Source organism: Xyrauchen texanus, chromosome 3, assembly GCF_025860055.1.
Source record: "Xyrauchen texanus isolate HMW12.3.18 chromosome 3, RBS_HiC_50CHRs, whole genome shotgun sequence".
Taxonomy (NCBI): Eukaryota; Metazoa; Chordata; class Actinopteri; order Cypriniformes; family Catostomidae; genus Xyrauchen; species Xyrauchen texanus.
This window is the reverse complement of record NC_068278.1, coordinates 53,933,056-53,948,088: the sequence shown is the minus strand read 5'-3', so window position 1 is coordinate 53,948,088 and position 15,033 is coordinate 53,933,056. Positions and strand designations below refer to the sequence as shown.

At 35.3% G+C, this 15,033-nt stretch overlaps 1 protein-coding gene across 1 annotated transcript in view; it reads right to left on the bottom strand.

Annotated features, from left to right (window-relative positions):
• Positions 1 to 10,110: 10,110 nt before the first annotated feature.
• The window catches only part of LOC127628254 (calcium-binding protein 7), a 60,015-nt gene continuing 55,092 nt past the window's right edge, over positions 10,111 to 15,033 (bottom strand). Inside the window, exons 4-5 of the mRNA XM_052105042.1 lie at positions 13,968 to 14,118; positions 10,111 to 11,404 (exon numbers count right to left, since the gene is read on the bottom strand). Of these exons, the coding sequence (XP_051961002.1) occupies positions 11,274 to 11,404; positions 13,968 to 14,118 (282 nt within the window). The 3' untranslated portion in view covers positions 10,111 to 11,273. The remainder of the gene's footprint in view (positions 11,405 to 13,967; positions 14,119 to 15,033) is intronic.

Below are 15,033 nucleotides of genomic sequence, written 5' to 3'. Positions count from 1 at the left end.
GTACTCTGATATAAATAGTACAGTAAGATGGTTATTGTAATCTAAAATCTTTTTTTTCAGTGTCTCAAGTATGAGCACTTTGTTTTTAAATGATGTGTCAGGATAAAAAGAACATTAGCTTTTATAAGTGTATCTCACTTTCTGTTATATATTTGTTGTGCTGTGTCTAACTTTTTTAACGGAGGTACATATTGCTTCTGAATGGTCCCTAATGGTTTGGCCTGCTGATCATGTCCAAAACCCCTCTAAAACCAGCTAACCAGACAAGCTTGTCCAAGCTGGGAGAGCAGAACAGCAAACTATATTAGGCTGGTTTAAGCTGGGTTTTATTTATTTCTTTATTTTCAGCAGGGAGTGAAATATTACTAGACTGCACCATCAGAAACTTGTTGTCAAGGTCTAACATGGACAGTGGTTAGAGTCATTCCATTGGTATTGATTTTCAAGAGCTTTACAGTTCTGACCACAAGCTCCCTCATCAAATGCAGAAATAAGAGCCGTATTAAACTTTTGACCATCCTTAATGTATATCCCAGTTCTTGGGGTCAGTGCACCGATCTATACCTATTCCACATGAGATCATTGAAGATCTGTTCTGAAGCTATTTGGCACTATATTATTATATTTTTCACAGGTGTAACTCATTCTTTTAAAATGCAGAGTGTCATAATCATTGGTACAACACTCAGTAACCACATGTCCATTCGTAATATGTATAGATGTTTCATCTAAGGACAATAAAATTGGCAACAAAACAAAACAATTGAAAGCCATGCCATATGTAGGGACACAGACACTTGAGGGTGGGCATTTTAGACTTGGTTCAGTTAGCAACCAGCCATTACACCCTACCAACTGCATATCAACATGCTAAAAACAACTTAGTACACCATAGCAACTGCTCAGCAGTGCCCTGGCAACCACCCACAACACCCTAGAATTGTGACTGTGAGTTTTGATGGACACCAATCACATTTTCTTCAGAAAATAAAATATAAAAATTGTTTAATTTCAGAATGTGAGTCTGGCTAGAAAGTGTTAGCCATTTGAAGAAGAAAGAAAAAGAGAAGTTGAATCACTGTGGCACATCGATTTGTGTCCTGTTTATTACAATGCACTCTATTATGAGATTGATCCAGTGGCTGCCATGAAGCACTAAAGTCCTATTTAGTCAGACTCAAGCATCTTTCTGTTTATTCATTTTGAAAGGTCCACAGCTATATTAGCTATATTCATTCAAGCGGTGAGTGGTGGTGGCGTAGTGGTTAAAGCACAGGGCTGTTAATCAAAAGGTCAGAGGTTCTAACCCCATGGCCACCACCATTGTGTCCTTGTATTTGTCTGACATTAGCTAACCTGTATTTAAGACATTACTGTTGACTTTTGGTTAGGTATTGTAGGCATTAGGATCAAGTGAAATGAAAACACATTATACTACACATTCTTGATTGCTTGGATTTCTCACCCCAGTAAGAAACACGTTAAAACTACTTTCTTATTAGAGTAATAAATAAGGAAAAATTATTATATTTTACAGTTTTTCTAAACATTCACAGATTTCTAATGCAATCAATGTTTTGCGAACCCCCCGTTTCATTTATTTTATGGAGATTGCGTTGGGCAGATTTCCATTGGTACCTTAAATCCGATCCTTGAAATTAGTAGATTTAAACAAGCATACTTTTCGTGTACAAAATGTTTCTTGTCAAAAGAGTAAAAATGCCATGAGTTTTGAATGCTGCCCAATGGACACATCTGCTTTTCAGTCAGGAAGCAGCCTCTTCAAGAAGACATGTTAAAAATTGAACGATTGTGTCAGAGGTGCAGAATTTTAAGATGCTGGTATAACTCCCAATAAATGTTTTATTTAGCATTTTGTAGGAGAGCGTCTGGGAAATACTGTAAGAATTGATACTTGTTATATGTCGTTATTATTTTGCCCGTTATTATCACCAGACTGATATTCTCGCATTCTCTTAATACCAACATTTTGAATATTATCCTTGCTATATGTCCCAACCAACGTTTCAAACCAAACCTATGCCCTTGGTGTTATTAGTTACATTTACATTTACATTTATGCATTTGGCAGATGCTTTTATCCAAAACGACTTACAGTGCACTAATTACAGGGACAATCCGCCCCGGAGCATCCTGGAATTAAGTGCCTTGCTCAAGGACACAATGGTGGTGGCTGTGGGGATCGAACCAGCAACCTTCTGCTTACTAGTTATGTGCTTTAGCCTACACCACCACCACTAAGTAGTTAAATTAGTGGTTAAAATATATTATGTTTGTTCATTATTGTAACTATGATGAAGATCAAACCAGATTTTAAGTCAAATTTATACATAAATGCAGGAAATTCCAAAGGGTTCACATACTTGTTCTTGCCACTGTAAATAATGCCTAAAATTTTGCAGCTTGTTGAGAGGAAGTGTGCTCATTCTGTCTTTCTAAATGATTGGACTTGAAGGATTTTTGACTGGTAGATGATAAAGTAGATGAAAAAATAAATATGAAGGAAGAAACCTCGCCATATCTAGGGATCAGAATTGACTTGGCCCAAAAATCAACCACCCAGCACAATCTAGTGTCTTGTTTTGCACTGGTAAGCACCACTTACTCTTTTTTTTTTTTTATGTACAAATATTTTGCAACCAAACTAACATAAACAAAACTGCTCTGTACAGTTTAGGTTAAATTTTGAATTAATTTTAGAACATAAATTCTTGTTAATATTATTAATGAGACCAATTCATTCCATTCATCTTTAGGCTTAAAATTCAACTTTTTTTAGACATAAAAAATTTCACATATACATTACTGACTTCATAGTAGCCTTCACATAATAGTAAAACTAGTATTAGTGTGATCGCTCAGGCAGACAAACACTTTCGCTATGTTACACATCATTTGCTGTCTGTTCTGATGAATCACCATCCTAATGGAGTTCTATTGTACTCCATTATTTACCTTTAACGGCCCTTTACTCCCTGAATATAAAAACCTCCCTTTAATGATACCCTCTTATGGCTAAAATGTATCAATCTCTCTGCTAAATGAGTTAAAGAGAAAAAAGTGTAATTGAGAGAAAGAAATCGGAAAACGATATTGAGTTTGCAGCTCCTGGTTTGGACTGAGAGTTTGAGACTGTACAAGAATTAGGAAAGTGATAGCGTCATACAGAATATCTAGAACTTGCAATCAGTATATTGGCAGGTTCTGCACAGAGATATTGGGCTTTCCATAGAAAAAAAAATCCAATAATTCAGATTTGCTTTCAGATTAGGATTGCTTGTTGTATTTGCAGCAACATGCAATAGAGATGTTATCAAAGGATTGCAAAAGACAGATATGCAGTCATCTAAATTGGTGAATGAACTGTCAATTGTGATTAGTAGTCAACACAAAAGGGGACTCTTCGTGGAGCTCTGTTCCATACAACAACAGTTTATTGTGACCATGTCTGTCAAGTTTCATAAAAGACATTAAAATACCTTAAAAGTAGTCTATATAACTTGTGCGCTATTTACAGTTTCTTCTGAAGTCATGCTATCGTATGTATGAGGAAAAGACTGAAATTTAAGGTGTCGTTAATTGAAAATCTTCCTTGGCAACTGTCAAATGTCATTCTTGCCATATTCAATGTACTCTGATACGATTTCAGAGTTTTGACAGAGGTGAAGATCCGAGAATAGCAACTTAACTTTTGGCCTGTAACTCACACAAAGCTATCATATGGCTTCAAAAGACTTCAAATAATGTAGACTGGGGCAAGTTGCCACACATGAATTGTAACAAGGGCTACAATATGATTTGGAGTCAAAAGTCCAGTAGCTCAAATGTGTGTTTTCTCTAGCATAGGTCTTGTGTGTTGGTTTCAAACACCAAAACCCTCATAAACTAGAATATTTTTGTTGTATTCTGTCCTCCAAAGTAAATTTGAACTATATATTTTTTGTTATAGCTCCTGGGTAAACAAGCAGACATAATCAAACCACATAAATTCATACAGAACATTCAGCACATTACATGTTGGCCAAAACATATATTTTTTAGATACCTTGTTGTGACAGGGCGGAGGGTATAACTTGCTAAGCGCGGCTGGTAAGGGTCTCCCCCTACCCCTGGCAGTGAGCCTTACCATTCCAGGTGGTCGGCTAGGAGCCCCTTCTCCCCTCGCGGTCAGAGGCCATTTCTCCACTTCCAGGCGTCCAGGCTCCTCTGCCCCCCGGTAGATGGCCGGGGTGGATGGTAGCAGCAAGAACTCCACTACGGCGTATCCCTCCTCCTTCCCGGATTTCGGCACCAGTGTAACGGTATTAATGGAAAGGAGGAGGCGAGAACCGGCTTGATGATATAACTGATATTTAATTAAGAACTTAAACCAAAAGACACAAACACACACATATGTCGGACAGCTGCTCGTAAATGCTCTCTCTCTCCCGCCCCACCATCCGCCTTTATCCCTCTCGGAGGCTTAATTAGCCTGATAAGGGGCCGGGTGTGTAGAATCACGACCCGGCCCCACCAAACAAGCCCTGTCACACTTTTCCATTTCGTTTTTTTCATGAATCGCTTTGTGCTTCAGAATGTTTTTGCTTTTTAAAATTTTGCTGAAAAGCCCATAATAGGCTGTTCAATGCATGTGTAGCTATAAAGAGAGGCATAGATTTGTATTTCTGTTGATTAATATTAAACATGTGCCACTAGTACGCAGCTTGGGGCAAGTTGTCACAAAAGGTCATTGTGTGTTCTGTAACCTCTATCTTTTTTAAGGGCTCTATGACTTCCGCGATTTGGAAAACACAGATGGAATTGCAGAATCCAATCATAAGAACAGAATTAACCATCAAACATGGAATGTCACTGAATTTTACATATTTGGGATAAAATTATTGTATCAATGCTCAATAAATCAATATAAAATCATGATATGTCCTAGTGTGATGGTTAAAACATAAAAGGCTGAGATTTAGGTAAAATAAATGTACAGTCTGAATGTGATGCCCACTTCAAAAGGAATGTGTGAAACTGGCTGCTCATACACTGATAACACCTCATCGAAGCGTGCAGCACATACAGACTATATATAATTAAATTGCAGCCTTTTGTGGTTTAATAAGCAAAATAAAGCCATATAGCGAACTGTTTCTATTGCTATTATCTGGAGGTGTGAAGCTGTCATAAAACTTGAATCAGAAATTGCTAATGGAATATACTGCTACTGTATTTTAAAATGTAATATTCAATGTTTTAATACATATTAATAATAATAATAATTACATTATATTTAAGCAATATCCCATGAGCTAGTATGCTTTGTTTTGGATTGTGCAGTGAGGATCTGTATGGAAGCACTTCACTTGATACTTCACTTGAAATAAAGTACGTTGTAAAATATTTTTTTTGTTTTTCATGTAATTACAATTCTATTAATTCATTTTAAATAGAATGTTTTTTATGATAAAATTGAATAAAATTTAAAAATGCAGAATTCAGAAAATTATTTTACGGAAAACACGAAATTTGGTAAAAATGTGTTTTATTAAAAAAATCAAACAGATTTCATAGTACCCTTTTATTCCTGGGAAATAACGGTAAAATGTTTCAATTGGCATTTTTGTAGCCAAGACTTTAATCTATGTGCCTATACAGAAAAGGACTTTCAAAAATAAATCTACCATGAGAAATATTCTCTGGAGTAATTGTCTGGAGACAATTATCCACGGTCACCCCTATAGCATACAGGTTGTCTGGACCACTTTAATAAATGTTTTTAATTTTTTTAGCTTGAAAGATGTGGTCACGATGAACTGTCAATTTAAGGAAAAGAGCTGAAGACTCCCTTTTGTGTTTAAAAAAAAAAAAAAAAAAAGGGCATACAGGTTTGAAACAACATAGTGTCAGTAAATAATGACAGTTTTTACATTTGTGGGTGAACAAGCGAGTCGACATGACAAAACTAGTGTAGCGTTCACTGCAGCTTCAGTGATTTTAACGAGAACGTTCAAGATTTGTCCTGTTGCTCACTTTCAGTGTAAATGCCATATTGCCTAAAAAGCAAGAAATCTTTGCTTTTTGTATCTTTTCCAGTGTAGTTTGGTATTATCTTTATACATGTATAGTACAGTACAGTGTCATAAGAGGATACATACATTTGCTGCACTTGTTAAACACACTTCACAAAGTGAAATTAACTTTTTTGTAACATTACATTTGCCCTCCTCAGAGAGTGTTTTGAAGTGGCACTAATAAACATATGTATGACACATTGATTATTCACATTCAAAAATATTTTATCCCAAGTTTATATTCAGACCTGACAATAGAAATGCTGTCACTGTAAACAATACTATAAACAAAAAACTGGATAAGGCAAAGTAAGAAATGTCACAGGACAACATTGAGCATACTCTCGCAATCTCAAGTAGTCAAATAATATGCTTTAATACAGTACATGTAAATAATACATGTTTACATAAATCTTTTAAGACATAAAACTGTGGTTCACATCTTGAAAAAAGCTTATGTCATATATTGCCATCTCTTTAACAAAAATAATGAAGCTCTACATGTATCTGTTAAGTCTTACAAACATAAAGATCTTGATAATTTAAGTAATACAAAACAATCTGGCTATAATAAAAGTTACTTTTATGTGGAATTAAAAATCTCAGTTTCTATTTTAATAAAGTGCTCTACGAATAATAAACTACTGATCTCAATGACTAATGAGAAAAGAAGCATCCTCTTTTGCATTTTACTATTTTTGTACAACCAACATTCTCATTAAAATCCACAGTTACATACGTACTGTATATACTTTGCATTTGTCAACACTGATTCCCTATTCGCTTTCATGTATTGCTTTAATATATACTCATATTTTCCTCCTGGGAAAGATGTCGCAAACCACAAATATAAACATATAAAATGGTATCTGAGAGACCATAATTTTTTTTATGATGCCAATTAGACATAAATACTTAATATTATACAGTATATGCTTTAATACATTTATAGTGTACTTTTGTTTCAATGAACCATCTACTTTGAATGTCCCAATTAAACAAGGATCATGTGATTGATTTACAGGTGTCCCCCAGATAACACGCATTTATGAGCACATATAATGTGTATACTTTATGAGAAACTTTTAAACAACATATACGTGCTCTTATGACATCATGCAGAATCATTTTGTATTTTTTTTTGTCATTGTTCATTTGTCAGCGTCTCAAAAGAAATGAAGTAACTGCATTAAGCCCAGAACGTTTTTAAGTGTATAAGCCAATTTTGAAGCAAATATATGGAATCAAAGAAAGTTCTTACTTCTATATCTAAAACGATACGCATTTAACAAGGCAGTACTTGTAAACGCTCTTTGCAATACAGAGTCTTTTTGAATAATTAATAATGTGTGATTAGATTTACAAAGAGCAAATAACACTAAGAGCAGACAGGATCACCAGCCAATCTGGTTATGATATAATATAAGAATTCCATTATTAGGATCTGCTTTGATATTCTGGCCTGAGTTTTGAATAATAAGTAGGTAACTTTTCTGTAAGATTGTATAAGTTATCATAAGTTTAATAGTTAGCATGAACTAACAATAACAGTACATTACAGTGTTTATTAATCTCAGTTAATGCTAATTAGTATTCATTTAATACATTAAAGTTGTATACTGTTGTATATGTTAACGTTAGTTAATGCATTATGAACTGAGACAAACTATCCTTTGCATAAATGTGATATATTGCAATACTCTGTATGTTAACATGTATGTACTAGTACTCATAATCATATTATAAAGTTCATATATGATTTTCATTTATATGCAACATATATTTTAAAATACAAAAAAAAGCCTTTTTCATATATATATATATATATATATCATAACATATTCATACCATATTTTCCCAAATAATAGTGGAATTTGAATATATACATATATGGCCAAATTTATGAACTACATATACTGTATATCTGTGTATGTTCATACATGGTCATATACCAGATTTCTTTATCAATATACACTATGAAAGAGTATTATATTTATACATTTACATTAACATTTACCAAGAGTAATACATTCTGTAAAAATATTGTTCATTTTTAATTCATAATATCTAATTAATTAAATAATGTTGGTGTGTACATACTTATTGTAAAGTCGTACAGAATGATATAATCTCTTTTCAAAGATAATGCACTGTTTTTGATGTTAGTCTTGGTGACAAATTTTGTTTCCCATTTGTATGAATGAATAAGGAATTATGCCTGTATAATGGGGGAAACCTGTATATTGTTGTCCTGTGACTCCTCTTTGACTGTCACTTCATCGTAGTGCTTATGTGCGCTCTGAGACGAGGGTTGCCATCCATTGCATATTTCATTAAAACCAGGACTTTCAGATGTGTTGCACGGTACAGCTAAATCAATTCACGCCCTGGGCAGTTTAAACAATGTTTTCCTGGAAAATCCATTGAAATTAAACATTCATATGAAGGAACAATATATTTTTAATGTGAAACACTTATGTAGCACAGAGTTATCTTTCAGGTTATATTAACCCTCATGCCATCCCAGATGTGTTTTACTTTTAAAAGTATATTTCAGCTCTGTATGCCCTCTTAATGCAAGTTAATGGGTACCAAAACTTTGAAGCTTCAATAGCACATAAAGGCAGCATAAAAGTAATCCATAAGACTCCAGTGGTTAAATCCATGTCTTCAAAAGCGATATAATAAGTGTGAGTGAGAAACAAATTTTTTTATATCAATCTCCACTTTCACATTCTTTTTCGTGTTTTTGGCAATTCGCATTCTTCATTCATTTCGCCACCTACTGGGCAGGGAGGAGAATTTATTTAACCATTGGAGTAGAGGTCTGCACGGGCCTTAAAATGAAACCCGAACCGACCCATACCCGGCCCGAACGACACTGTCAGATTTTAAGCCCGGACACAACCCAAAATCGCTTACTATCTAATTTCTTCTCCTAGCAAGTACTGTTGCAATAAGCTGTATTTTATGTAAGCATATAGGCAACATTGGTAGCGGTACTGAAACAGTAAACATACACAGTTTTAACAAGGCCCGGCAATCCCTTACAACACTAGAGTAGAAGAGGGAAAAGCATTGCCTTACCATTTATTTGCTGAAACTTCACTTGGTGCAGAACAATCTGGAATAACATGAAGCAATGCAACAGTCTCCTCTATGCAGCCTGAACTTGTTCAGATTGTTGAATCTTTGTGACAATTGCGCTAAAAACAATCTAGATGCAGCGCAAAGAATGAAACAGAGCACAGGTATTGTTTTCACTTGGTATGAAAACTGACCCGTAACCATCCCGAAACCCCTCGGATTCTCAGGTCCCATCTGGCCCGGGTCGGGTTGCAGATCTCTACACTGGAGTCTTATGGATTACTTTTATACTACATTTATGTGCTTTTTGGAGCTTCAAATTGTTGTTACCCATTCAGAGCTGCAATATTTTTTGAAAAATGTGTAATTTGTGTTCAGCAGAAGAAAGAAAGTCATACACATCTGTGATGGCATGCGGGTGAGTTAATGATGAGAGAATGTTCTTTTTGGGATGAACTATCCCTTTAATACATTAGGGATCATGAACAAACAGTTTGAAATGAACAATTGTTTACAGCATTTATTACTCTTGGTTAATGTTCATTTTCAAATATACTACTGTTCAATGTTCATGCATTAACTAAGGTTAATATCTATATCTTTTAATGTTAGAAATGCATTAGTACATTTAGAAATTTACATTAACCAAGATTAAAAAAAATGCTGTTAAATGATTCTTTATTATTGGTTCATGTTAACTATTGCATTAACTAATGCTAACATATACAACCTTATTATTAAGTGGTACACAGAAATCAAATATTCCTTTTATCATGTGTTTTACATAATCATTTGGTATAATTTTATACCAGTCATGTCATTTAATTCAAAAGCTCCTAATTATCATCTCTATGTGATAACTACAGTGCAAATAGGTGACCATCGTCAAGTGGTTACACGTGACCAACACATCATTCAAACACAGACTTATAAGTATTTGGGCATTTATATAGATAGTTAATGTACTTGGAAAACACACATCTGCACCAGAGATTATACATTTTATGCAGACTTCATCTTTATGGGGTTAACAAGGATATTATGTTGTTGTTTTATATGTACTATGTGTGTGTGTGTTTATTACCACACAAATAGTACATATAATATAATAACAATAACAACATGATAACAACACAATAAAAACATGTTTGATGCTTTTGTGATGCGTTTTTTCTTATTTTGTCTATGCAACAATATGAAGACCACAACAAATTTCCCTTCGGGGACAATAAAGTATACTTTACTTTACTTTACAAATGTTTACGAAAGTAAGCAAAACAGTTACATTTGCACCAACGAGCAGTGTTGATCATTCGAAAGTATGCCTGAAAATGCATAGTGTATTTCAGGTGAAAAAGAAAATCGACATTATTACATTACAATTGATCAACGTAAACCCCTTTTAAGAATAGTTCACTAGTGGTAAAACGTCACTTTTGGGTTGTTTCATGCAGCCTTTGGCCACAGTACAACTACAATCTTCTCAGGTAAGTTCAATAGGTAAGAACCCACGAAAATTACTCGACAACACAAGACAAACACTGCATGACATAAGCATGCCCTAAACAGCCCTTATTCTCATGCAAAGGGATCAGTATATTTGATGTTGTATTTTAGAAATGGCCTCCTGTCCTCCTCCAACGTTTCAAATATACGTCAGGCGGTCTTTGATGGTAAAATTTGTTGTGTGATCTAATATATACTGTAGATGAATGGATGAACAGCTGAGCTCTACTGGTGCATCCAGACTATTGTAAATCCATGCATCATCATGCGTCGAAGAGTAGGATCCTTGGTTGGACATGCCCATACGTCTAAATTCGCATAACATCCTAAGTCCAAAACATTTGTCCTGGTCAAATGTTCCAATGAGTTTTGAAACTCCTCTCCTTTTCTTTTACTCTTTAGAAGTGTTTTAGGGTTTTGTTTTGTTTCGCTGCAGGTAAGAGGGCTCAAACATTGGTGCATATCTATACATTACAATTCAAAGCAACTGTCTATGAAAAGTTTTGCACAGTGGAAGCAGTAGCTCGTCTCCAAATTTTTTTTTTGCCATTTCTGTCATTGGTGTATTTTTAATTAAATCTAGGCTGTGATTGGTCCTCTCGGTTACTTCATGCCACTGCGAAGCACCTGATTGGCCGCGATGAGCATGACACTGATGATAAAAGCAATCGCAAAGGCGCAGATCAGACTCTTCCGTACGCATGTTTGCTTCACTTGTTGTGTCGGACTCTCAGCTAAAGAAACAGAGAGAAACAAAGTAGATCACAAGAAATAATGAGGATACACACAGTTTTCAGGTGATTAAATGGTAGTGAAATGAATAATGCAGAACCTTTTTTTTTTTTTTTTTGGGAAAATATGTTTGAAATTCAGTATTTTAAACATGACTGGATGAACTTCTGGGGGAAAAAAGTGAAAAGTATACATAAACATAAAATATTGAAAGGAACCCCGGCCCTGTTCCAAGACCTACTGAGCAAAACGCTATAGTAATGTTATAGATGTTTTTACAGATATGAAAGGCTGTTCCAAAGAGTAGGCAGCAAAATTATGCAGCTGTATAAGTCAAGTGAAATGTCAATTACAAATTTTGTTTTACTTATTTCTATTCACTAATGAAAAGTTTTGATAAGAAGTCTTATTTCATTTAAAATGAACTATTTTAGCAAATATTTGTTTGTGCCATTTATTTATGATGACTGCTTCAAATCAGTCAATTAAAGAAATAGTTCACCCAAAAAAATGAAAATTCTCCTCATTTACTCACCCTCATGCAATCCCAAATGCAATCCCAAAAACCATCTCATCACTGTAGGTCCGATCAATGCAAGTGAATTGTGACCAACATTTTTTTGTTTTTGTTTTTTTGAGCTTCAAAGTTTTGCTCATCATTCACTTGCATTGTATGGATCTACAGAGCTGAGATTTTCTTCCAAATATCTTCATATGTTTTCTACAGAAGAAAGAAAATTATAAACATCTGGGAAGGAAGTTCATCTGGGAATTTTCATTTTTGGGTGAACTATCACTTTAAGGTTTCATTTCAGTTAAGATGCTGCCTATGTAGATAGCTTGGATTACTGTCCACTCTGTAGCACAGAAGTATGTATTGTATAGTTTAAAATTTGTATTGTTATATTTTTTATTTTGAGTTATTAGATTTTATGTTTTCGAGTTAATGTAATTAGATAATATCAATAATGTCCAATACACTTAACGTAACTGATCATGATAATGAATTTAACAATGAAACATAATAGTTTAAAGATGCACTCAGTAATTTTTTGTTTATGTGTTCTTGGAATTAAGCCCAAAGTATATTTCGGTCAGACGCGAATGCGAACTCAACTATCGTCATCAGCAAAATGCTCAAGCATTGAAAGTGTGCAGCCCGATTTTATTTTCTCCCCAATTTGGAATGCCCAATTCCCAATGCACTCCAAGTCCTCGTGGTGGTATACCAACAATCCAGGTGGTGGAGGACGAATCTCAGTTGCCTCCCCGTCTGAGACCGTCAGTCCACGGATCTTATCACGTGGTTTGTTGAGCGCATTACCGCAGAGACGTAGCGGAGACCCATGCTATTCTCTGCGTCATCCACACGCAACTCACCACGTGCCCCACAGAGAGCGAGAACCATGCATTATAGCAACCGCGAGGAGGTTACCCCATGTTACTCTACCCTCCCTTGCAACCGGACCAATTTGGTTACTTAGGAGACCTAGCTGGAGTCACTCAGCTCACCCTGGATTTGAACTCGTGACTCCAGGGATGGTAGTCAGCGTTAATACTCGCTGAGCTACCCAGGCAACGCACAGACTGTGCATGTGCATATAATTATCTGCATGAATTAGTGGATCCACAAGTTGGCAATACTCACATTTGAGCCGCTGCCATCACGAATAAATTCTAGAAGTAGACTTATCGTATTAAATAACAGAAGACAAATGTAAAAACAACAACTGTAGATAAGCATGTCAAGATCGTGCATGTGAGGAGGTCAGGAGATGCATTTGTTTGGGCTAAAGCACATAACTGGTAATCAGAAGGTTGCGGGTTCGATCCCCACAGCCAACACTATTGTGTCCTTGAGCAAGGCACTTAATTCCAGGTTGCTCCGGGGGGATTGTCCCTGTAATAAGTGCATAACATTTGGATAATGCTTTGGATAACAGTGTCTGCCAAATGCATAAATGTAAATGTAAAACTCGTGTCTGAAATAATATAGAGACATCTTTATGGGTCTAAACTCCTAAAGAGAAATTGTCCGGCATCTCAGAGCAGTAGTAGAGCGCATGCACCAAATACTTTGACAGGCTTGTGTTCAACTGTACGCAGACGCTGAGTTTTTGCGTCAAAATCGAAGTATACTTTGAGCTTTACACTGACACTCAGGGGTATGAATGCTGCATAATTTAGCTGCAATAATCTTCAGTTACCAATGCCTTTGTATAAATGCCCTATATCACAGCCATAGTTAATTTAATCCATGAATGAAAGTGTCTAATAACAAGATGGTTACTGAGATTAAGCGAGTAGTATTCTGCTGGTCATTTGATCCTAACATGGCAGCCCCCATGTGCGGACCCTCTCCATGTAGAATAAAACTGCATTTATAAGGCTACTGATATGACTGAGTCTTTATCTAGTGAGTGGCCATGATTTTATACATGTGTTTTAAAGTTACAATTTATTTCTTTAGGTCTAAAACATTTTTAATGAGGAAAAAAATACTGAGTGCACCTTTAACTTTTATCTCAGCCAAACCTTTGTAATACAAAATGAAAATATTCTTACTGTCAATGTCAACCTGGCAGTCCCCGGGATTTTCAATATGGTTTTCCTCAGTCATGATAATATTCTCAATGTCCTTCATAGACAGATGGTCACAGAAAGTGTCATACAACAATCTCTTTAGCTCTTCCACTGTCAGTTTCTGCATATCACACTAAACAAAACAAAAAAAGACAGGAATTTGAATTTGCAACTAATTTTATATTGGCAATGTAATATATTTCTAAATAAAAGATGATATTCAATGAGAAAACATGTAGAGAGGGTCTTGATTTCAGGTTTGATCATGCAAAGTGATCTCTGTATGACAGGTAGTTTGATGGATGGGATTAAAAAAATAAGAGACTTTGGTGATGTCAGCTGTAAATAAAAGTTATTACCTTTCGATGAAAGATTACATGAAAGAAAATGTTTTGTCTATTTGGAATAACATGCACAGATGAATTGTACACAAATAGACCAGGAACATAAAAAGGGTTCGTTTTGATTTCATGTTTACTTTAAATATACAAACGAAGGCATACAAATGCATAACTCTGAACTCATAGTAGCAAAGTGATATGTTTAAGAAAGAGGTCCCTGTAGCTATTTGGGGTCAAGTGCACAGCTCGAAACTGCACCAGCAGTGAGCTGTCATTAGAGAAGCAGAAGCTTTGGGAGAATCACCATATGGCCCTTACAAATTAGATTCAGCTCTACTCACTCAGAGTCAAGCAGAGGAAGAGACTCAGTCATGCAATTTTGAATGGCTCTTGCTTAAAGTTATCATCTGACATACCAATAAATCTATGTTGAAAATCATTCTGATATGTACATCTTTAGAAGAGATAGGAGACCTTTAAAGGTGCTGTAAGCACATTTAATCTGTTTTGCTAACTATTGCCATTTTTCTAACTTCAGCCATATTTCTCCAAAACATAGCCCTCCAAAAACATGTCAGCCAACCCAATGTCAGCAATCCCGAATGCTCAAAACAAGGAAGTCTGTAGTACTTGGAGAAAACTATCGGTTATGCTGCTTTCCATTCAACTTGGAAGTGAGATTTTCCAACTTCCTTTCAGTTAGGAAA